This window comes from Ranitomeya variabilis, chromosome 6 (genome assembly GCF_051348905.1).
Source record: "Ranitomeya variabilis isolate aRanVar5 chromosome 6, aRanVar5.hap1, whole genome shotgun sequence".
In the NCBI taxonomy this organism is placed as follows: domain Eukaryota; kingdom Metazoa; phylum Chordata; class Amphibia; order Anura; family Dendrobatidae; genus Ranitomeya; species Ranitomeya variabilis.
In genome coordinates, this window is record NC_135237.1 from 413,579,518 (window position 1) to 413,603,862 (window position 24,345).

At 43.0% G+C, this 24,345-nt stretch overlaps 1 protein-coding gene across 50 annotated transcripts in view; it reads left to right on the forward strand.

The window, feature by feature from the left end:
• Positions 1 to 24,345, forward strand: part of EPB41L3 (erythrocyte membrane protein band 4.1 like 3) — a 431,238-nt gene that overhangs the window by 381,648 nt on the left and 25,245 nt on the right. For 19 of the 50 annotated variants that reach the window (XM_077270260.1, XM_077270246.1, XM_077270262.1 and 16 more), the window contains 4 exons: positions 6,888 to 7,010; positions 7,816 to 8,148; positions 10,418 to 10,546; positions 17,036 to 17,134. In XM_077270260.1, the coding sequence (XP_077126375.1) occupies positions 6,888 to 7,010; positions 7,816 to 8,148; positions 10,418 to 10,546; positions 17,036 to 17,134 (684 nt within the window). The remainder of the gene's footprint in view (positions 1 to 6,887; positions 7,011 to 7,815; positions 8,149 to 10,417; positions 10,547 to 17,035; positions 17,135 to 24,345) is intronic. The other 31 variants (XM_077270288.1, XM_077270286.1, XM_077270287.1 and 28 more) reach the window with 6 other exon arrangements.

A 24,345-nucleotide genomic window follows, 5' to 3' on the forward strand; every position in this document is an offset into this window, starting at 1 on the left:
CGCCCCCGGACAACCAGAATCCAAACGAGAAAATTCCCCAAAGTGTGGATTAAACCCATAGTTCACCAGGAAAGGAGACATACCAGTGGACTGACTCACACGACTATTAAAAGCAAACTCAACCAAAGGCAATGCATCACACCACTCATCCTGCCTAGTAGAGGCCAAACACCGAAGAATTTGCTCAAGGGACTGATTGGTGCGTTCAATCTGACCATTACTCTCAGGGTGATGCGCAGAAGAACAGGACAACTTAACATCCAATTTTTTACAGAATGCCCTCCGAAACTTACCAACAAACTGCACATCTCTGTGAGACACCACATTCATGGGTACCCCATGCAGACGGACCACGTGCACAAACAACCTGGACAAGGTTTCAGCAGAGGATAATGCGGGATAAGGGTACAAAATGAGCTTGCTTAGAAAACCTGTCCACCACCCATATCACCATATTACCCCTGGAAGGAAGGAGAATGGTGATAAAATCCATGGGCAAGTGAATCCACGGTCTATCAGGAACTGGCAAAGGCACCAGTTCCCCTGCTGGCCGGCTATGAGAGCTCTTTGAACGGGCACAAAGCTCACATGCAGACACCAATTTTTTTACATCCGTACCCAACAAGGGCCACCAAAAAACCCTTGCCACAGCCTCCCGCGTAGCAGAAATCCCAGGATGGGCACTCAACATAGACCCATGAAACTCTTGAAGGAGCCTAGAATGAAATTGCTCTGGGACAAACAATTTACCCTGCGGTTTTGGAGCAAGAGACTGAGCCTCTAAAATCTCAAACTCCAGCTCCGACGAGACAGCCACCACCACCCCGGGTGGAAGAATGGAGGACGGTGGTTCGGGGGGAGACACAGAATCAAAACTTCGAGACAATCAGCTTTGACATTTTTGGACCCAGAACGAAAAGTAATGGAAAACTGAAACCGGGAAAAAAAAAGCAACCAGCGGGGCCTGTCTGGGAGTTAATCTTTTAGCAGACTCAATATAGGCCAAGTTTTTATGATAAGCCATCACAGTGATAGGACGGGCCGCCCCTTCCCAAAAATGCCTTCATTCTTCAAATGCAATTTGACCGCAAGAAGTTCTCTATTGCCCACATCATAATTTCTCTCGGCAGAAGAGAACTTCTTGGAAAAGTAGGCACATGGCTTGAGATTGGTCAAAGTGGCAGGTCTCTGAGACAACACTGCTCCCACCCCCACCTCAGAAGCGTCCACCTCTACAATAAAAGGTTTGGACGGATCTGGCTGCACCAATATCGGAGCAGACATAAAACACCTTTCCAAAGTAAAAAAAGATTCTTTGGCAGACGCAGACTAATTTTTTGTATCTGCACCCTTGTGTGTAAGATCAGTAAGCAGCTTGACCACCTGTGAAAACCCCCAATAAATTTTCAATAGTAATTGGCGAATCCCAAGAAACACTGGAGCCCCTTAAAGTCCCGGGGTTGAATCCAGTCAGTAATAGCCTGCACCTTCTTGGGATCCATGCGAAAACCCTCACTGGAAACAATCAGGCCTAAAAAAGACAACTCCTGTCCAAAAAAGAACATTTCCCCAATTTAGAGCAAGCAGTTGATTTTCCCTGAGTCTTTGGAGAACAGTACGTAAATGTTGCAGATGGGAATGACTATCAGGGGAGTAGACCAAAATGTCATCAACAAAATGAGCAATAAGATCAGAAAACACCACATTAATAAAGTTTTGAAATATAGCAGGAGCATTAGTAAGACCAAATGGCATAACAAGGTTTTCAAAGAGCCCCTCAGATGTGAGAAATGCAGTCTTCCATTCGTCCCCCTCCCGAACGCTTATCAGATTATGGGCTCCCCGAAGATCTAGTTTGGAGAACCACTTTGCTCCTGACAACTGGTTACATAAATCTGGAATAAGGGGAAGAGGGTACGTGTTTCTCACGGTAATTTTGTTAAGTTCCTGAAAGTCGAGGCAAGGACGTAAACCACCATCTTTTTTCTTAACAAAGAAATAGCCCACGGCCACAGGAGAGACAGAGGGACATATATGCCCCTTGCGGAGACTTTCTGCAATATACTCCTTCATGGCTAAGCGTTCAGGGCCGGACAGATTAAACAGACGGGCTTTAGGCAATTTTGCCCCATGAATCAATTCAATGGTGCAGTCAAAGGGTCTAGGTGGTGGTAAGACCTCAGCCTCGCTTTTGGAGAACAAGTCTTGAAAGTCCTTCAAGTACTCCGGAATATCCTCCAGACCGACAGAAGACACAGAAACAGATTTAACAGGTTGAGACAGTAATGTACATTGGCAACATAGATTTACACAGTTAGGACCCCATGAACAATTACCAATCGATGACTGGGTTGTGGCTTTGTAACCACGGCATCCCCAACACCAACCCAGCAGGTAGGTTTTCCAAAACAAAACAACTTATTCTTTCAGCATGAGCTGGGCCCACCTTGAGTGAAAAGATCTCAGACACAAAGAGAATCCCTTCTTTGGTTAGGGGGGAGGAGTCAATGGCAACCACTTTAACCAGAGTCTCGAGCCTAACTGTCCCTATCTGGCATTGAGATATCAAACGAGAGTCAATCAAATTGATAGATGAACCGCAATCAACAAAAGCAGTAGAAAGCGAAGGACAACCATCCACCAGCAGACCTGAGGGTCTGGTTACTATTTGGACAACTACCCAGACCTAGTTGTTTCACGACATTTCGGCTGATGAAGAACAGGAGGGACAGTCCTTCCTCCAGTGTCTCAATTCTCCACAATAAAGCAATAAAAGCACAGCTGTTTCTCACGGCAGCGTGTCCTCTCCTTCTCCTGATATGAGATAGCACCCACTTCCATGGACTCAGCTGTGGACAATGTCTCACTTTTGCTAGAGTATAATAGGGTCTCCAGCTGCATCACCCATCTAGCACACAACCTACGATCCATACGGACAGCCTGAGCCATGGCGTCCTCCAGGGAATCTGGTGGGGGGTGTAATGTCAGGGCTTCCTTCAAGCGCTCAGACAGTCCTCTGCGGAACAAGCCCTTAAGGGCTGGGGTGGCATCCATAGAAACCTCAGCAGCCCAGCGTCTGAACTCAGAACAAAACCACTCGGCTGAGTGCTTCCCCTGACAAACTCTCAAACCCATGTCCTCAGCGAGACGCACACGCTCAGGTTCATCATAGATATGCCCAAGGGCCTCAAAAAATGCATCCACCGATGGAGCCGTGGGGGGAAGAGAAAAGGCCCAAACCTGAGGGGCTTCCCTTAATAGAGAAATAATGACACCCCCCCACCATCTGACTTTCATCACCTGAAGAGCAGGGTCTTATCGGGAAAAGTTTACACCCTTCCTTGAAGACTCTGAATTTCTTCTTATCACCAGAAAAGGTGTCAGGCAATATAACAGGAGGTTCAGGAGAAATAAGGATAACATCCCTAGCACCAGGCCCCCGATTCCCCAAGGACAAAGCCCCTTGCACAACATCAGTCACCTGCTGCTGAGACTGAGCAAGGGCTTTCTGTTCAAGATTCAGCTTTTGCATCATCTGAGTCAGACTGTTCAACTGCTCAGAGAGAGCAGGCAGCGGATCCATGACCAAAGGGAAAAAAAAGTACAAAACCCCTTTAAAATGTTCAGGTCAGTGATAATGTCAGAAACACCACACTTGTTCACTGAGCCAGTGCACGTGTCCTGAGTTTAACAAACTATGCTCAAAGATACCTGTGGAGTGAGGGCGGCAGCGGTGGAGATGCGTGCTTCAGGCAAACAGGACCTGAAGCACATGACTGCTGGGGGAGTGTCTAGGGGTGGAGACAAGCTCCGGCACTCCGGAGATTGGCACTTGGGCTAGAGATGCCCAGAGAGTAGTCGGACAGATGCGGGTCTAAACCAGGAGATGGCATGGTACAGGAGGGGCAAGACAGGGACGAGGTCAGTCACAAAGCAGAGTCTGGAAACCAGAGATGGCAGCGCAGAACAGGCAGGAGCAACGGAAGGCCAAGGACAGGCGAAAGACATAACAGAGAGGCGAAACAAGTACAGAGTCATGCAAAAATATCAGAAACGAGATCGGGCCGGGTCATACACGAGCAAGCATACACAGGCAGATGTGTATCCACAGATACACAGGGGTCAGGAACTAAACCGAGGTCAAAGTATCACTGACAACGGACAATTGAGGCTATTTAAAGCCCTCCCAGAACCAGAAAGAGGCCAAAAGCATTAGCCCCTGCAGCACAAAACCAGAATTCACATACAGACCATAACAGTAAGTTCTCCTGTCTCCAGTAAGTTCTCCTGTTGGTATTGCATCATTTGCTAAGTTAATATCCAGTCTAAGTGATGAGCAGGGTTTGCTGGAACTACTGGTTATGGTAGCATAGATAAAAAGTTAGTTGTCATTGTTTTATCCCTCCCCTACACAAAGATTGCTGCCAACCGCAGGATGGTTTGGCCAATCATTCTTGGTATGTCTATGCCCTTCCTTATTTTGTATGGGAGAGCAGCTGTCAGACTCCTTTGGCAGCAGCTTATCTTGTCAAGAACAAAATCATTGGCAGTCCACTTTCAAACATGCCAAGTCCATATTTCTCCCTAAATAGTCTGTCAGAGGAGAGCAAGGAGGCTCCCATACACTTTAGACTGATGTCTCAGCCTGCCAATAACTGTGCATTCGGCTGATGTTAGTCTATAGCATTGGTCCCCAACCTTTGTGACCTTGAGAGCCACATTCATATATGAGCGGGTCGCGAGCCACATTCAACTCCCACCTCTCTGTGTAGTGGCAACCAATGCCCCCATTATGGGTATAATGATAACCAAAGCACCAAGCTTGCAGACAGCCACGAACCACAATTCATAAGACTGTGAGCCACATGTGGCTTCCGAGCTACAGGTTGGGTATCCCTGGTCTAATGTGTATGGGGTTCTTTAGAAAGCACTTCGGTGGCTTCATTAAGTTTTATTTGAAAACTACTTTTGACTGTATGGAATGCGGTTTATAGAGCTCTGTATTTATTGACTTTGGCCAATTGATTGGGGGTTAAAATTAGTGTTTGCGATTTGTAAAATAATATTTCTAAACTGCAGCTGTTGCTTAATTACAGACATTAAAATTAACCCACGTATAATCTAATTCTTCTTGGTTAAATAATATAAATTCTCTCCATCTTAATGTTGGAGGAGAGTTAAAAGGATTTTTTTTGAGTTGTATATCAATGGCCTATATTCGGCACAGGACATTAATTTCGGGTAGGTGAGGGTCCATCGCCTGGCATCCAAATCTACAGCCACCCCCTCCCCTCCCTGATCTGCCATTTGAAGGGACCATGTCAACTTCAGAATCATGCTAAATTACTTTTAATATTTTGATTCCTAATAAGGAAAAATGTTTTTTGTTTTACTACTGATCCCAGAGTTCTGCTTACAATCAGGATTTTGAACATATATGGCAATCTGTGCTAACTAGCCCCTGAAAATGACTTATACAAATTTCAGTCTGTCTTAATTTGTAATAAGTGAATGTGTGCTAAACTCGAAATAAATTAATACCAATGAAGGTCATATTTTCAAAACATAAATAATGTCAATTACACATTGTATTGGTACCACCACTTTCCATGGTAAAAACAGCAACAACCAATTTGAGAACCACATTCTTTGTCATTAGCAGGTCCTGTCTACTACAACAAAAGAGAATTTTCCTAATAATTTTACTAAGGTTGTTGAATAGGGCCCTCTGCTTCCCAGCATTTCTTACAGGCGATAGTGGTGAATGCTACTTTTGCGTTCCTTGGTTCTGCCACGTCCTTAACCTTCATGGCTTCTTCTTTCCCAGATCTCCTTGTGTTATAATGTTGCACTGCTAATATTTATGGTTATATGATTTCATCTTCTTTTATTCATGCTGTCAGTAGCTTTCTCTTTATCTTTTACAACTTTATACAAAAACACTTAAATTGAATTTTTAGGTGTGACTACAGTAAACAACCTAAAAATCCCATATCAATTGTCACGTCACATTGAGGGGGTTATAGAAAGCCTAACATTTGTTTGGTATAGTCCTCAATATCTGATTTTGCATACGTAGCTAGCAAAAAGTGGCTCTGTCAGGTTAACAAGTCTTAAATTTGCATTTTGTACCATTCACAGAAAGAAAATCACTGTCATGTCATACACACAGGTGCAGCTGAAATATCTGTCAGAGAACTCCCCATCTTTTAGCCTCTCGGATTCTTACACACATCACTTGGAGGCAGGGGAATTTTGAGATAAAGTAATTTTCCAGCTATAGTTTTTCTCACCGTAGAAGCTTGCCCATGTTAGATAAAAACTTTCTGTCATTCTACCCAGGTCCAGCACCGCATCTCCATCGCTGCTCCAGTCTTTGTTGACAGGCACGTGACTGCTGCAGCCAGTCGATTGGCCCAGCCATTTGCCTAGATCAGGGGTACTGCTGAGTCCAGTGATTGGCTGCGGTCCTCACAGGCGCTGTATTTGAGAGGTCATTCCTGCAGCCTAGCATCAAAGACTGGTGCAGCAGCAGAGATTTGGGGCGCTGGACTTGGTGAAGGTGAGAACGAACTGATTTTATTTTATCTCATAGGGAGAAAAAAAAATTATAGCTGGAAAGCCGTTTTTAACCGAAATTACCAAATTCTGGAGTAGTATTTACATTGCCACAGTATTAATGGGAAGTGCACATTATGGAAACCTGTTCAAAGCTGTCTATAATGTATATAAAATTTCATCTTTTTCCACAATGACACATATTTTCTACTTTTTTGTTACAATCTGTGTATTTGTCTTGTCCACTTATCTCTCTCTGTTTGTCTTATCCTTCTTCTCCTTATGTTCCTGTCCTGCCAATATGACATTTCATTTCTTTGTCTGTTTAGACCAAACAGTCCTCTGGTGACAAACTCATGGATGGTTCTGATATCTACAGTTTGTTAGAATCTACAAGAAAGCCATCTGAGTTCATAGGAGAGGTTACCACTACTTCACAAAACTGGGCTCAGGTGGCTGCTCATTGGATGTGTTTATTAATTTTCTTATCCAGCTTTAAATTGTAACTTGCTTATGTTTTTAAAAATGGATGTTGTGCTGAAGGAAGGGTATTATGAGACTAGCGTTTCCACAACTGCCATGACACAATGGGCTACAATCACTGCTACACTTAGAATCGTTTATATAATGTTCTGAATACTATACAGATAAAATGTGTCTAGAAATATATACGATGAATATAGTTTGCTGGGCAAAATGATGTAGCTTCCTGGCCATTTTGTGCCAAGTAATAGATGTTCAATTGCAAAGCATTAAATGGGATATAAAATGAGTAGCAAGAGAGAAATAAGATTCTTTGTCATATATAAGTATTTTATATGCTCTTATTATACCCTAGAAATTGATGCCAAACATGTATAAAACATAAGTAAATTCACTTTCGCTAAAACACTTGATTTGGTGGCCCATTAGATATCCTGAAAAATACAGAAATTTGTTATCAGGTTACAGATGTGCAAGTTATTGTGTTAGATCACATGGCTCTAAATTAAAACAAAAATAAAAGTTTACTACATGTGACAAGTTGCACATACAAGTTTAAATCTAAAATCATATTTACAATATATGTCTTGGCTACGTTAAAAAAATATTACACATCTTATGAGTGTATTTCTGGCATAATTAGATTGTGTTTTTCTAAGGTTCTACAAATATTTTAGTACTTTTAGTTTCTGTTGGTGAATTTTCAAGAAAAATTGTGAAACTCTTAATTCTAATACATTTTGCTTGGCTAACAATGCTCTATTCTACTTGCAGAAAATTGAAACAAATGCAGAATGGGAAACCAGTGGCATAACCGAAAAGGAGGACACTGAGCAAAGAGTGAAAGAGAAGGTTGTGCAGGGAATAATCAGTTTGGAGGAAACGGGGGCTATGCATGCAAGTGGGGATGCTGCCTCTCTGGCTTCAGAGCAGGTGGATGGTGCAGAGCAGGCAAGCACAATCATTGCTTCTGGCTTGAAAGAGCGTGTGGGGGCTGCATTAACAGAGGAAGATGGGGCTGCTGATGCTTCTGCTGCTAGCAATGCTCAAGAGGAGCAACATGGCAAAACATCTCATGATATGTTGGATGGCAAGCCTCTCGAGGAGGTAACTGGCTGGTGTCAAGTATTTTCATTTAATGCTTGCGTATGTATACAGTTTGGCAACTCATGTCTGTGCTGTTCAAAGCTTTGCACGTTCCATTGCCATTATATTTTTTCATTTTGCTAAATTATAAAGGTTTATAAACTTCTTCTTGTTTGGCAATGCTGGTCAAAAGCTTTCTTTGTTTTAAACCTACTTTGTTTTAGATTGTATTAATTATATTTTAAGGCTTAAACACTATTCATCTTGAAGACTTTGGCAACAAATCATCAAAGAGAATATTCTGGCAAAAAAAACACTTTTGAAAACTTGCAAAACTTTTGTACAACAGAGTTGTGCAAAAATGTTGCAACATTTTGTGTTTTCATGTAATTTTTGGCCACCTCCCCCCAAATTAGCAGAACAGAACGTAGTAACACACTCTTCTCTAATTTATGACATAATGTGGTATATTTTACGCCTGGAATTTATTTCAATCCTGGACTACAGGACGATTTGTGGTGAGGAGCATGGAGGCACAAATAACTTTTAAGAATCGCCTGATTCATTAAGAGGCACATCCTGCCTAATGACATAGGCGTGTCTCACTACAACATGCCCCCTAATCAAGACTAGCATGAACAATGCTGGTCTTGATGAATCGGCATAAGACAGATGTATTTCTAATTGAGGCGCTCTAAAGATGTACATGGATAAAGTAAAAGGCAATAAGAGTACCCACTAATGAAATAGCCACTGACAGATAGGGTCCTAGCCATGTTTTGACAAATCCAGTAACGCTTGACAGAAGAGTAGTTTAGATTTATTTCATACTTCTTACATAAACTTTATTTCTTGCTAGATAAATGTGTGCAAAACGAATTGTGAAGATCAACCCCTTCACGACATGTGCCGTACATGTACGGCGCAGGTTGGAAGCGTTGGAATGGAGCCGGCTCACGGCTGTGTGTTACATCCATGGCATGCCTGGCTTTCATAAGACCAGTGATGTCCCCAGTGAGGGTGGCTCTAGTCTTCTGCACCCCGGATATTGTTGCCGGCTGATTATTGCTGATCTGAGCCATCAACAGAGCGGACGCTACCACTGTGCAGATTGCACAGCTCGCAGGGAGGGACACAGCAGGGATGAGCACAGCCCCTGGACCGAGCATCACTGATGATGCTTCATTTCAGGGAAGGGGTAGGAGCTGTGACAGTGATGGCAGTCTATGCCTCATGCTCTGATGACGCTTTGAGTATCTCCACATACACTGGGATTCTCAAACGAAGTGTCATCACACAGGAAATAGGAAGAAAAATAGAATATCAGCTAGTGTAGTTAGGGAATGGTAGGGAATTTTTAATACACGTATATAAGTAAATAGCTTAAATTATGGCACTAAATAGATTTATAATGAAATTTAGTTTTGTCAGACCACCCCTTTAATATAAAAAAATAGAAAATACAGCATAGATTTATATTTCTGTTTTTGAAGTTTTAAATTATAATAGCATAAAATGCATTATAAGATGTATCACAAAGTTCATTAACAAAATTTAACTTATGGCTATATAATCATGAAACACTAGCAAGATGAAATAGAATACATAACTGGTCAAGGAAAATAATGTCTCTAGTGCCATCTATAGGTGACAAGGCTGCAAGTCAACGTACGACCTTGAAACGTGAGTTTCAATGCCATGGACATCTTTGTGTAGACTGTACTGTTTTGAAGTTGTGGCTCCTTGTCAGTATAGTGTCACAGTTGGCTGTAATTTTCCACACAGTGTTGCCTTAAAATCTCCCTACCAGCAAGAGTTCCACTTTCAAGACTTTTCAATCTTGAATATGGGATGAATGTATAACTTCTAATATAAAACAGGTAAGTGACTGGAAATCCATACATCTCAGGGTGTTTGTCAGATACCAACGGGTACAATGTGACTCACATTTTTATGTTTTCCTATTATGTTTGCAAATGTTGTAAGGAATTAAACTTTAGCTGTAATGCAAATGAAAGCGAAGACCTGTTTACCCTTGACAATTTTTATGAACTATTGATTAATGTTCCCCGCCACTCAAAACCACAGCCATGACATGCACATTTACATCATTATGATTACTAACTGAAATGGAGTGCAAATTTATCAAATAGTTTTAATTTTTTAACAAGCAATTTTCATCATTTATCATCTTATTGTTAATTGTCCAGTGAAGACGGGTCTTGTGAACAAATTCTGGTATTTGTACAAGGAACATTATTTAAAACTTGCCCTTTTTATCTGCTCCCAGTCCCCCCTTGTGAAAACGGAGATCATCACTTTTGGCACTATTGCGGAAGCAGAGAAGCCTGACATTGCTACTAAGGACGTACCTGTAATACATACAGAAACAAAAACCATTACGTATGAATCCTCAGAGGTAAAAAAAAGTGAAGCCTCAGAATAAATATTTGTGTGTCCTGTAATATCTATGCTTTGGGAATCTTAGAAGAAAATCTTAAAAGCACCTATCCCTTCTGACAGAAGATGACATTTATAAGGCAAATATGTGTCATTAGCCAATCCAATGATTTCTCAGTTTTACTGGTTTTACTTGGACTTTACATGGTAAGCTCAAAATCTGGTTCGAGTCTTTTCTGTGAGAAAACTGTGAGGGGAGGGGATCTGATCCCATACAGCAGCATCTAAATGGTAAATTGAGTTTTTCCCTCAAACCTGGTCAAGGTTCAGGGTGAACAAATTAAATTTCCTGTTTCGCCATTTTGTTGATTTGCTGGTTTATAGAATACAGTAGCTGAATCAATTCACCTATCTTTTCCCAGAAATTTGTCAAAAGTACAAATGTGGGAAATAAAATTGACAAATGCATCCCAATGTGCTGCCAGTCAGCAGAATGCAAGATAGGGCTCATTTCCATTTGCGTGAAACACGTCCGTGTCTCGCATGTGAAAACCAAGCTCTGGCGCCAGCACTTTAGAGCGGAGCGTGCAGCTTCATGTGTTCCTATGCGGCCGCTCTGGAGTGCCGGCGCCACAGCTTGGTTTCCACATGCGAGACACGGACGTGTTTCTCGCAAGTGGAAATGAGCCCTAAGGACTATAATGTCTCACGACCTCCAGTAGACCATCCAAGAAGTGGACAACCCCTTTCAGGACATAGTGTTGGGGAAAGTGTATCTTTTAAAAATAAAGTTCTATGCCCTTACTATTGTGCTAGAGATAGAGCTCAACTTTGCACAGTACAAAAAACCTTTCAAAAGAGTTGATTAATTTTGGGTCAGAGATCAGTGCAAGGTAAGTGGATGATATCGTGACCACAATGTGGCAGACAGAAATGTATTTTTTACTAAAAATAAATAATATCTTGTGATTGCTATTTTTCTTCATTTTCACAGACTAGATTTATTTTAAACTAGAATTTGTAAAAACATCACAATATCTTATTATAAGCAGTTTCATGGTGCACGTTCATGTATTGCACCCGCTTGAATGCTTGAAAAACTGATTTGGCAGCTAAATATGGTGTTGGTGTATCATCAAATTAAAGGGGTTGGTTACTTTTTTACTAGCTTATACAGCGTCATTAATGCCATAGCACTTTCACATCATCATCACTGTCCCCATTTGTGTTCACAATCTAAATTCCTTATGAGTATGGTTTTGGAGCATGGCAACAAACCAGAGCAAACACTATACAAACTCTAGGCAGATGTTGTCCTCAATGGGATTTGGACCCAGGACCCCAGCGCTGCAAATCAACAATGCTAACCACTGAACCACCGTGTCTATACTTTAACAAATGCATTTAAAACCTTTTAAGAGGGTTTTCCAGGATTTTTAAAATTGATAACCTATCCTACTATGAGTCCAAAACCAGAAAAGACTTGGCACTCAGAAGGAAATTTTGGCGTGCAATGAAAATATTTATTGATGTGCATCCATAAAGGCAAGTTGAACGTTTTCGGTCCACATCCGGACCTTCATCAAAACTAATAGACTGGTATTGAGAGCTGTTTTGAACAGCTGACATGTGCCTCTAACAGCCAAGAGTGGAATCTCTTGACAGCGGCATTTAACTCGCTCTTAACGGAAGCGCGCAGGAAATCCCGCCCATCAGTGACCGCGTCACGTGATTGCAGGTCACCGATGGTTTGGCATGACAACCAGAGGTCTCCAGCAGACCTCTATGGTTGTCAAAGCCGGATTGCTATTATGTTTTTTTTGGTCGCCGCTACATTGCAATAAAATGCAATAACGGGCAATCAAAAGATCGTATGTACACCAAATGGTATCATTAAAAACGTCAGCACAGTGCACAAAAATAAGCCCTCACCCAGCCCCAGATCACGAAAAACGGAGACGCTACAGGTCTCAGAAAATGGCGCCTTTTTTTTTATTTAACCAAAGTTTGGAATTTTTTTTCACTACTTAAATAAAAAATAACCTAGGCATGTTTGGTGTCTATGAACTCGTAATGACGTAGAAAATCAGGTCAGTTTTAGCATTTAGTGTACATGGTGAAAAAAAACAACTGTGGAATTGCACTTTTTTTGCAATTTCACTGCACTTGGAATTTTTTTTCCTGTTTTCCAGTACACAATGTTAAAACCAATGGTGTCATTCAAAAGTACAACTTGTCTCGCAAAAACAAACCCTCACATGGCAATTTTGACCGAAAAATTTAAAAAAAGTTATAGCTCTGGGAAGAACAGGAGCAAAAAAACAAAAAAGAAAACACCTCCTGTCATGAAGGGGTTAAATAGGCAGACTGATTGATTACAAGTTTTCAGACACCTGTTATGCTAGTTACAGCAAATACTTTAGTTTAACATGTTCCTATGATCAAGGTATTTTCCAGGGATGCCATCATTTTTGTCCAGGCCATTTTCATTGGTTTGTTTTTTATTTTACATTTTTCTGTTGAACCACAAGTCAAAAGCAATGTCTGAATTTCATTAGTTGATATTCAGCAAGATTTAAATTGAAAATTACTTTTGTCAGTTTCAAGGTATTTCAGTGACCATTGTGTTTTTTTTTACTTTAAAGGGAATCTGTCACCTCATTTTGGCCCTATAAACTGAGGCTACCGCCATCATGGGCTTATCTACAGCATTCTTTAATGCTGTAGATAAGCCCCCGATGTAACCTGAAAGATAAGAAAAACAAGTTAGGGTACCGTCTCACAAAACGATTTACCAACGATCACAACCAGCGATACGACCTGGCCGTGATCGTTGGTAAGTCGTTGTGTGGTCGCTGGAGAGCTGTCACACAGACAGCTCTCCAGCGACCAACGATGCCGAGGTCCCCGGGTAAACAGGGTAAACATCGGGTCGTCACCGCTGTGCTCTGCTTTCACTTTACGGCCGGGAGTCAGTCAGTGCGGGAAGCAGACGGCAAGGGACCTGACGGACACCGGAATGTGAGTATGTACTGTTTTTTTTTTTTTTTACATTTACGACGGTAACCAGGGTAAACATCGGGTTACTAAGCGCGGCCCTGCGCTTAGAAACCCGATGTTTACCCTGGTTACAAGCGAACGCATCGTTGGATCGGTGTCACACACACCGATCCAACGATGACAGCGGGAGATCCAGCGATGAAAGAAAGTTCCAAACTATCTGCTACGACGTACGATTCTCAGCAGGGTCCCTGATCGCTGCTGCGTGTCAGACACAGCGATATCGTATGGATATCGCTGGAACGTCACGGATCGTGCCGTCGTAGCGACCAAAGTGCCACTGTGAGACGGTACCCTTAGATTATACTCACCCAGGGGCTGTCCCGTCCGATGGGCGCCGCAGGTCGGGGTCCTCCCATCTTCATGCTATGACGTCCTCTTCTTTCCTTCCTGTCGCGGCTCCTGCGCAGGCGTACTTTGCCCTGTTGAGGGCTGCGGTCCCGGTGCCGTCCGGTCCGATGGGCGTCGCAGGTCCGGGTCTGGCGCCTCCGATCTTCATACGATGACGTCCTCTTCTTGCGGCGGCTCCTGCACAGGCGTACTTTATCTGCCCTGTTGAGGGCAGAGCAAAGTACTGCAGTGCGCAGGCGCCGGGAAAGGTCAGAGAGGCCCGGCGCCTGCACACTGCAGTACTTTACGCAGCCCTCAACAGGGCAAAGTATGCCGGCGCAGGAGCCGCGACATGAAGCAAAGAAGAGGACGTCATAGCATGAAGATGGGAAGAAGCAGACCTGCGACGCCAATCGGACGGGACCGCCCCTGGGTGAGTATAATCTAACTTGTTTTTGTTATGTTTCAGGTTACATCGGGGGCTTATCTACAGCATTACAGAATGCTGTAGATAAGCCCCTGATGGCAGTGGCCGCAGTTTGTAGGGCAAAAATGAAGTGACAGATTCCCTTTAACAGAAGGGTACCAACAATTTTGTCCACATCTGTATTTGCAAAGGTGCAACTACAGTTGCAGCTGATATAGCATTTGCCTCTACAACTTATGGCCCCAAAGCTCTTTCTATCCTATGTAGAATAGCATGGTGTGCAATATGCTTGGGGAGGGAGGGGGGGGGGCAATATCTATTGCTTTGCAGGATTATTATATTGTTTATAAATCATCTATTCTGCTGTGGGAGCAGTTGAAGCTTTTGTGCCAGCCCTAATGACTATTATAACTAGTGGTAAGTAGCAAGGATCCAGCCTAATGGTATGATTAATTGTGCAGCTATGACTACATGTTGCAATAAAATGTATAAAAGTGACATGCTGCAAAAATATAAAGATATCTAAAGACAAGACAGCTCTGCAATAATTTGTGATGATGCAAGCCATTACTCTGTGTACATTTTCATTGCCATTTAATACAACAAATGAATTCACATACTGAAGCTGCATTTTTCATCTGACTTTTTACATGATGGTCATTAACTTAAATCAGACTTAAAATTCTTGTAAGGAAATGGCTATTAGCATTAAATTATAAAGTTTAGATTTATTTAACATTATGCTTTACATTCTGCTTTTGTTCTATGAAAAGTGGATACTATAACATAAGGAAGCGGCTTAGTAGCACGTAGTGCAAATACTGTAGCTGGGGGCATGTGCCTCACCAATAAGATAGAGAACAGCTACGCTTTTGTTACCGTATTTTCCGGCATATAAGACGACTGGGCGTATAAGACGACAACCAACTTTTCCATTTAAAATATAGAGTTTGGGATATACTCGCCGTATAAGTCAGGGGTTATCTTATACGCCGGGTGTTGTCTTATACGGCGTGTGCGGAGCTCTAAGGTCGCCGAATATGGTGCAGGGAGCGGTCCCCGGTGGTTCCCAGGGTCTGGAGGAGAGGAGACTCTCTTGAGGCCCTGGGTACAATATTCACGTAAAAAAAAGAATTAAAATAAAAAATGGGGATATAGTTACCTTCTGATGGCCCCCGGAATTCTCCCAGCTCTCAGCGGTGCAGGTGGCGGCTTCCGTTCCCAGGGATGCATTGCGCGAAGGACCTTTGCGACGTCATGGTCGCGTGACCGCAACGTCATCTCAGGTCCTTCGCGCAATGCATCCCTGGGAACAGAAGCCACTGCGTGCACCGCTGAGAGTCGGGAGAACTCCGGGGGCCATCAGAAGGTAAGTATCTCCCTATTTTTTATATTAATTCTTTTTTTTACGTGAATATTGTACCCAGGGCCTCAAGGAGAGTCTCCTCTCCTCCAGACCCTGGGCACCATCTGGGACCGCTCCCTGCACCATATGCGGCGACCTCAGAGCTCCGCACATGCCGTACCCGGGGTATAAGATAACCCCTGACTTTTGAGAAGATTTTCAGGGGTTAAAAAGTCATCTTATATGCTGGAAAATACGGTATATTTATTTGATTTGATTATCATTTATTTCAATGCATATGTGAATTACTCTTTTGAAAATAATTTTATTTTAATCTAAACATGTCCAAAACTGCCATTCATTCTTTATTATATCCATATAATAGAGTTTTGCTTTTTTGATAAAGAGCCCCACATCCACTGTAGAGATGTAGAAATGAAAAAAAAAATATTCCTCCATTTAGGAAGTATGGAAGCTTACTGCATACTGGCTCACGTTTATCAGAAATTATGTAACTTGCACAAGTGTTTATTGTAATCACTACTCCATATTCAACAAATATCTCACCTTAATGATAACTTTGGGCAAATTAGTGCACTTTTCAAGGTTAAAAATGGCCATTATACCAATGTAACAAATGTCAAACGTTAATGGGGGTCTCTATTGAAGACAAGTTATCAACTATACATAGAATATGTGATAACCTATTGCTCCATATGGATCAGACCAATGTCACCTACAGCTTTCTGTAGAAGTTAATTCATAAATATGTCGTATTTTATGCTAAGATTAACAACACCCTGTTTTCTTGTCATTTTTAAGTTTTGGTGTAGGTGCTAAGAAATGGTGTATTTAAATGTCTAAAATATTAATAGGCTTGGCATATACATTTACGCCAAGGAGGTCCTCCTCTTCCTCTAGTGGTGATTGCGGGCCACCAATGAGTTAATTTTTAAATCTATGTCTGATTAGGGGATATTGAGCTCTGTATCATGAACACTTTAATAATTAATGATAAAAAGTTTACTACCTTCACCAGCTAATATTTTCAGTAATATTCACAAACAAATACTCGTTCTTTTGATAAACATCAGGCTGAACTTCTAGAAACTGCAAAAGCTTGAAAGTCTATTAAATTGTAGTCTACACACCTGTAAACTAACACCGACTGCATGTGATGTTATACAGGATAACACGTATGCATTTGTGAATATTTATGTATATTTTACATGTCGGATCCATTAATCATTTAGGTCTAGTGTCCGCAATATACCCGAAGTACAGAGGTCCCAAAAATATTTTTATTTTGCTATTAAACCCAGGTCCTTGCATCACTTTGTTTTTAGATGGTATCCCGTCCTGATACAGATCCTGGTGTATTAATGAGCGCTCAGACAATTACTTCAGAAACTCTTGGCACTACAACTACTACACACATTACCAAAGTAAGTTCTGGCTGTGTATTTCTGTTTGTTGACACCTGGTAAGGAATATAGGCACTTATCAGGAACTGTGTGTGTCCAGTGGGAATACTTTCCTTTTCAAATATTATAACTTCGGAGGTTACTGAGCGGAACATGCACAATACATGACATTCCTGCCAATAAACATTTATAGAGCAAAGCAGAATAAAAGATCCCAACATAAAATTGTGTAGTAGTTCTATCCTCGTTCGATCCCAGCTGTTAGTATCGCACAATAGTCTAACTAATTTTATTCACTATACTGCATCCTGTTTCACTGTCACAATTGGTAAAAGACATATCAGCAACTTCAATTCCCATCAATTGTCCACAAGTATTTGCTAAATTCCTTAGTTCTTATAAGAATGTAGAATCATGATTCACTCTTAGTTTTAATGGACTGAAACTGAAAAATGTGATAGTTCACTGATTAAGTTAATCACCTAGCTATGTGTATGTCATCCCACCATGATTCAGAGCAAGTGCTCATATCAGATTGCATATAACATGCTTCTATAGGTCACCGTTCATGCTCTTCACATTGCAAACATGCATTAGTTGATTCGAGTAGTGACTTCATTGGGTACATTATTAGGTGAGTAAACTGTGACAAATGTTTTATTCTAAGTACTTTTTATGTTTTCTGTAATATTGCAATTCTAGGTGTAATACTTTTCTTCCTACATTGTACATTTCTTGCATTACTTACGCTCAGTTGTGCAGTACTGTTGACATAAACACTGGGAAATGCTTCCAAAATATAAGCTTAAAGGGGTAATCCATTTTGGACAATTGTCACTGGACCACTGGATTAGCATGGTAAGAGTCTGAGCATTAGGTCCCTCACTGATTACAAGATTGGTCTCCTCCACAAGAGTGAACGAAGAATGAGTTGAGTAGAGTGGATGGTTACACAGTGAATAGGCGACAGTTTGTCTAAACAAAAATGCCCTTTTTAATGCCATTAAAAAGCTAACAAAGAATAAGGAGACTCATAGTTGTGAATCTCATTTTTTGAGAGGAGCACCCTTCTCATGTTCTTCATCAGTGACTGGAAGATTATACAGTTAAGTATTTAGTGATGCTTTATATATATGCAAAGTTATACTGCTGGCTCTAAACAATTTTAATCTATATTTTGTATTTTAGGTAGTGTTGATCGAATAGGTTTGAATAGTTATAGGGCTTACCGAATAGCTGCCTCGGGAACCCAGATACCTGGATTACTTCTGATAATCAGGTGTCCGGCGCCGCAGCTGCTTGTGTCGTGGCTGTGCGACAACCACAATACATACATGGAGAGCCTGTTTGTTGTACCACAGTATTGATACAAATGAAGGTTCACACAGCAGTCAGCAGGAGAAGGGAGAAAAACCATTGAGAATAAAACTCTAATATATTATAAGTTAGTGACAGTGCATGAGTAAGTTGAAGGATGCAAGATTGCAGCCTAAAACATGCATTATCTTTAAAGAGGTTGTCCATTACAATGTGTAGTGGGCAGATCAATGGAAACATTGTAAATAAGGCTTTTTTCAAATACCTTGAGTTTTTAAATGTAACTGAGCTGCGCTATCGCTGTCCGCTCATCTCCATCTTGTGACCCCCGGCTGCATCTGCCTCTGATGTCCGGTAATGTCACGTCAACTTCTGGAAGCTGACTCTGCATCACCAAGGCGGGACCTAGTCTCAGTAAAGTGACTGGGCTGTGGGTGGAGTTTAACCACAAGTCACAGCCCAGAATAATGCGGGCTTGCGTTGTTCTGTTAATGAAAGCAGTGCAGGAGAGAGCTCGCGATGCTGGGTTGTGATGTGCTGAAACCCACAGCTCAGTTTAAGGATTAGCTTTTAACACCTTAATGACCGCCGATATGCAAGCAGCATTGAAATCTCCGTGCCCCAGCTGTGAACTGACAACTGGGGCATGGAGGAACGCTGTCAAAGGCTTGTCACCAATGTCAGATGTGATAGCCAGGCTTTAAATACTTTCATAGGCCTAACAGGTGCTGGGCTGTACACTCTCAGAGACCCCACCTCTTCTCTAATCTTGTGAGAGAAGTAAAAACCTGATAGGAGAGCTATTGCTAAAGTAAAAAAATATATATATATTTTTAATAATTTGCAACTAGTGGGCAGAAGTCCAAGCAATACCCATGTGCATGTACAGTGGCTTGCGAATGTATTCACTGAACTTGACATTTTTCGTGTTTTGCTACCTCAACATGGTATTTCGCTATATTTTTTAAGTGTTTGCATCAGTTCATGTAAAGAACATGCCTACAGCTGTGAGCATTTGGTTTTCTTTTTAATGCGAAGCAAACAACAAATAGGACAACATAACTGGAAACGTCTGTGTGCATAACTATTCACCCCCCTAAAGTCAGTACTTTGTAGAGCCTCCTTTTGCCTCAGTTACATCTGCAAGTCGCTTTGGATAAGTCTCTATGAGCTTTCCACATCTTGCCACTGGGATTTTTGCCCATTCCTTAAAGGGGACCTGTCACCCCCAAAATTGATGGTGAGGTAAGCTCACGGTCATGAGGGGCTTATCTACAACATTATGAAATGCTGTAGATAAGCCCCCGATGTTACCTAAAAGATGAGAAAAAGAGGTTATATTATACTCACCCAGGGGCGGTCCCGCTGCGGTTCGGGTCCGATGGGTGTCTCAGGTCCGGTCCGGAGCCTCCCATCTTCATTCCATGACGTCCACTTCTGGTCTTCACGTCGCGGCGCAGGCGTACTTTTTCTGTCCTGTTGTGGGCAGAGCAAAGTACTGCAGTGCGCATGTGCCAGGCCTCTTTGACCTGTCCCGGCGCCTGCGCACTGCAGTACTTTGCTCTGTCCTCAACAGGGCAAAGTACGCCTGCGCCGCTGCGTGAAGACCAAAAGAGGACGTCATAGAATGAAGATGGGAGGCTCCGGACCAGACCTGAGACACCCATCGGACCCGGACCACAGCAGGACCGTCCCTGGGTGAGTATAATCTAACCTCCTTTTCTCGGTCTCCCATGACAGCACTACGGCGAGAGGGGATCCGCCCTTCAGGGACAGGAAACCTACAGATAAAAAAGGCGGTACCTCTCCCTCACATCAGTTGGTTTCCTGTCCCTGACGGGGAACCTCTTTTCGGTGGTACCTGTAAGAAGACGCCGTATCCCATGGACCGGGACCAGACAGCCGGGTTCCGGCAGCGAGGAGGCTCCTGCCGCGGCTCGTCCGGTGTCCAAAGCCGCCATCGCTGGAACCGAGGGGTTCTTCAGGGTGTGCGGGGGGAGAATCGCCGCCACTCTGAATGAGGAAGGGGCGCTGAGACACCCGGAGCTTCTGTGCCGACAAGCGCACGCTCCGGGTGTACAAAGATGGCCGCCGCTCCGGAAATGAGGCAGGACTTCCGGGTCATCGCCGCACGCATGCGCGGTAGCTTTTTCTCCCCGGGGGACGTGACGTAGGACCGGAAGAACGCCGGACGCTGGGAAGTGGCGCCAGATTCAAATAGGGAGATAGTGCACACATGGTTGCTGCACTAACTCCCTGGAAACATGGAGGATAGCGACTTGCAGCAGGAACCGGAGCAGCAGCCGAGGCAGCAGCACCAGCACCATAGGAAGCAGGCGGACCCTAAGGCCAGGAGAAGTGGGTCTAGCAGCCATTCCACGCAGCGCAGCAGATGTGCTGCAGTGATCAACTCTCCTCCTCAAGAGTTTCCTCTACCAGACCCGGGCCCTCTTCCACAACCGGTACCTACGTTCACGTCTGAATGGTGAGTGATCTCCGAGAAAGTTCATATTTTATAATGGGGTTCCTTCTTCTCCCTTAATAGGGAAAGAAGAGGTTGGAGAAAAAGAAAAATAAATCCTGCCCCACCTGTGACAAAGCTTTGCCGGTAACCTGGAACAAAAAGCATTGTAAATCGTGTATTCAACGATTACTATGTGAAGAGACCCCCGATTTTGCATCTGACCTAAAAACGATGATCAGATCTGAGGTTCAGAATGCGCTTATATCTTTCAAAAAAGGGAAAGATAAGAAAAAAGAGACAGTATATTCCCACTCTGACCAGTCTTCATCCGAGGACACAGATTCTAACAAATCTGATTCCTCATTATCTTCCTCCGACGAAGATTCGGGCCGTCACTGTTTCCCACTAGAGGAGGTAGATACTCTAGTAAAAGCAGTTAGAGCTACTATGGGGGTAGAGGACCCCCGTCCCGATAGAACGGCTCAAGACATAATGTTCGGTGGTCTAGGGCAGAAAAAGCGGAGAACATTTCCCCTAAATTCCAACATCCAAACGCTGATTAAAAAAGAGTGGAAGAAACCTGATAGCAGAAACTCCTCAGTACCCTCGCTTAAAAGGAAGTATCCATTCGAAGACGAGGCGTCTACTTCCTAGAATAAGGCGCCTAAATTGGATGTCGCGGTAGCTAAGGCTTCGAAAAAATTTGCGCTCCCATTTGAGGATATGGGTACCCTTAAGGACCCTTTAGATAAAAAAGCGGATACTTTTCTCAACGGGGCGTGGGAATCGGCTGGAGGTAGCTTGAGACCTGCGGTTGCTGCGACATGCACCTCCAGATCTTTAATGGTGTGGATTGACCAATTAGAAAAACAGATTAAAGACGGGTCACCCAGGAATAAGTTACTGGATTCAATCCCTGTAATTAGAGCGGCAGCAGCGTTCCTAGCGGATTCTTCAGCGGACTCTGTGCGCTTAACATCCAAAGCCGCTGCCCTTTCCAACGCAGCCAGAAGAACTTTATGGCTTAAAAGTTGGCCGGGGGATCTCCAGACGAAATTAAAATTATGTTCCATTCCATGTGAGGAAAATTTCTTGTTTGGGGAGACCTTGGATGACATCCTTCAGAAAGCTGGGGACAAAAAGAAAGGTTTTCCAAAAATGGGACCAGTCCTTTCAGAGCCGGAGATTTTTTCGCCGAAGACCCCCCAGAGAACAGAGTAAATGGGAATAAGGAAGGAGAAAAGATAGGGGTTACCTTTTTGGCAACACCTCCCGTGACAAAAAACCCTCCAAATTACATTTTCCCTATGGTGGGAGGAAGACTCACTTCATTCCTTCCCGCCTGGAAGAAAATCCTAAATCTAATTCACCACGGTCTAAAAATAGATTTTCTCTCTTTACCCCCTCAAAATTATGTAGTAACAAAGACAAGGTCTTCAGCAGCAGAGCAAGCCGCACTAGAAAAGGAAATTATTTCCCTATTACAAAAATCTGTAATTCAAGAGATCTCCCCTCAAGAAATAGGGAAGGGATTTTACTCCCCGCTATTTCTAGTGCCAAAACCCGACGGCTCTTTTCGAACGATAATAAATCTAAAAAACCTGAACAAATATGTAAAAAATCAAAAATTCAAAATGGAAACAATAAAGTCTACCATAAAAATCCTCTTTCCGAACTGCTACATGGTCGTGATAGACCTAACCGACGCATATTATCATGTACCCATCCACAAACAATCTCAGAAATTTCTCAGGATGTCGGTACCCATAGAGGGTCAAGTAAGAAATTTCCAATACAGAGCCCTCCCGTTCGGGATCTCAATTGCTCCACGAGTGTTTACAAAAATAGTAGTGGAAATGATGGCCCACATAAGGGAACAAAATATATTAATAGTCCCTTACTTGGACGATTTTCTTATTGCAAGCGACTTGGCTCAAAGTTGCAGGGAACAGCAGGACCGAGTGATAAATATTCTAATGGACTTGGGTTGGCTCATAAATATAAAAAAATCAGAGTTGGAACCCTGTCAAATTCAGGAGTTTCTGGGACTAACATTAGACTCCCAGGTCCAAGAATGCCGACTCCCAGTGTCCAAAAAAGACAATATAATGACTGATAGCACGATCTCTACACAACCCCTCCATGACTCTAAGGAAGGGGATGTCGCTACTGGGCTCTCTCTCTTCATGTCTGCCAGCAGTACCTTTCGCACAATTCCACACGAGAGAGCTTCAATGGCTTATACTGGAATGGCAGTCAATACTAAAAGACAATTTAGAAGGTCGCATCATTCTAAATTCCTCTGGATTCATTCCCTTCTCTGGTGGGGAAAGAGCCGAAGCCTTTCAAAGGGAATCCCTTGGGTACCAAAAATATCTCGGGTAATAACAACCGATGCGAGTCCCAGGGGGTGGGGGGCTCACATGGAAAACAGGGTGGCTCAGGGAGACTGGACAGTTCAGGAACTATCAGCATCCTCGAACCAAAAAGATCTTTGGGCGGTGTATCGAGCTCTTCTATTTTTTCTAACCTATATTCGAGGCCATCATGTCCGAATTTTTTCGGACAACAAGGTGACAGTAGCATATACACTCACCGGCCACTTTATTAGGTACACCATGCTAGTAACGGGTTGGACCCCCTTTTGCCTTCAGAACTGCCTCAATTCTTCGTGGCATAGATTCAACAAGGTGCTGGAAGCATTCCTCAGAGATTTTGGTCCATATTGACATGATGGCATCACACAGTTGCCGCAGATTTGTCGGCTGCACATCCCAAAGATGCTCCATACAAGGCAGGATGGATCCATGCTTTCATGTTGTTTACGCCAAATTCTGACCCTACCATCCGAATGTCGCAGCAGAAATCGAGACTCATCAGACCAAGCAACGTTTTTCCAATCTTCTACTGTCCAATTTCGATGAGCTTGTACAAATTGTAGCCTCAGTTTCCTGTTCTTAGCTGAAAGGAGTGGTACCCGGTGTGGTCTTCTGCTGCTGTAGCCCATCTGCCTCAAAGTTCGACGCACTGTGTGTTCAGAGATGCTCTTAGGCCTACCTTGGTTGTAACGGGTGGCGATTTGAGTCACTGTTGCCTTTCTATCAGCTCGAACCAGTCTGCCCATTCTCCTCTGACCTCTGGCATCAACAAGGCATTTCCGCCCACAGAACTGCCGCTCACTGGATTTTTTTTCTTTTTCGGACCATTCTCTGTAAACCCTAGAGATGGTTGTGCGTGAAAATCCCAGTAGATCAGCAGTTTCTGAAATACTCAGACCAGCCCTTCTGGCACCAACAACCATGCCACGTTCAAAGGCACTCAAATCACCTTTCTTCCCCATACTGATGCTCGGTTTGAACTGCAGGAGATTGTCTTGACCATGTCTACATGCCTAAATGCACTGAGTTGCCGCCATGTGATTGGCTGATTAGAAATTAAGTGTTAACAAGAA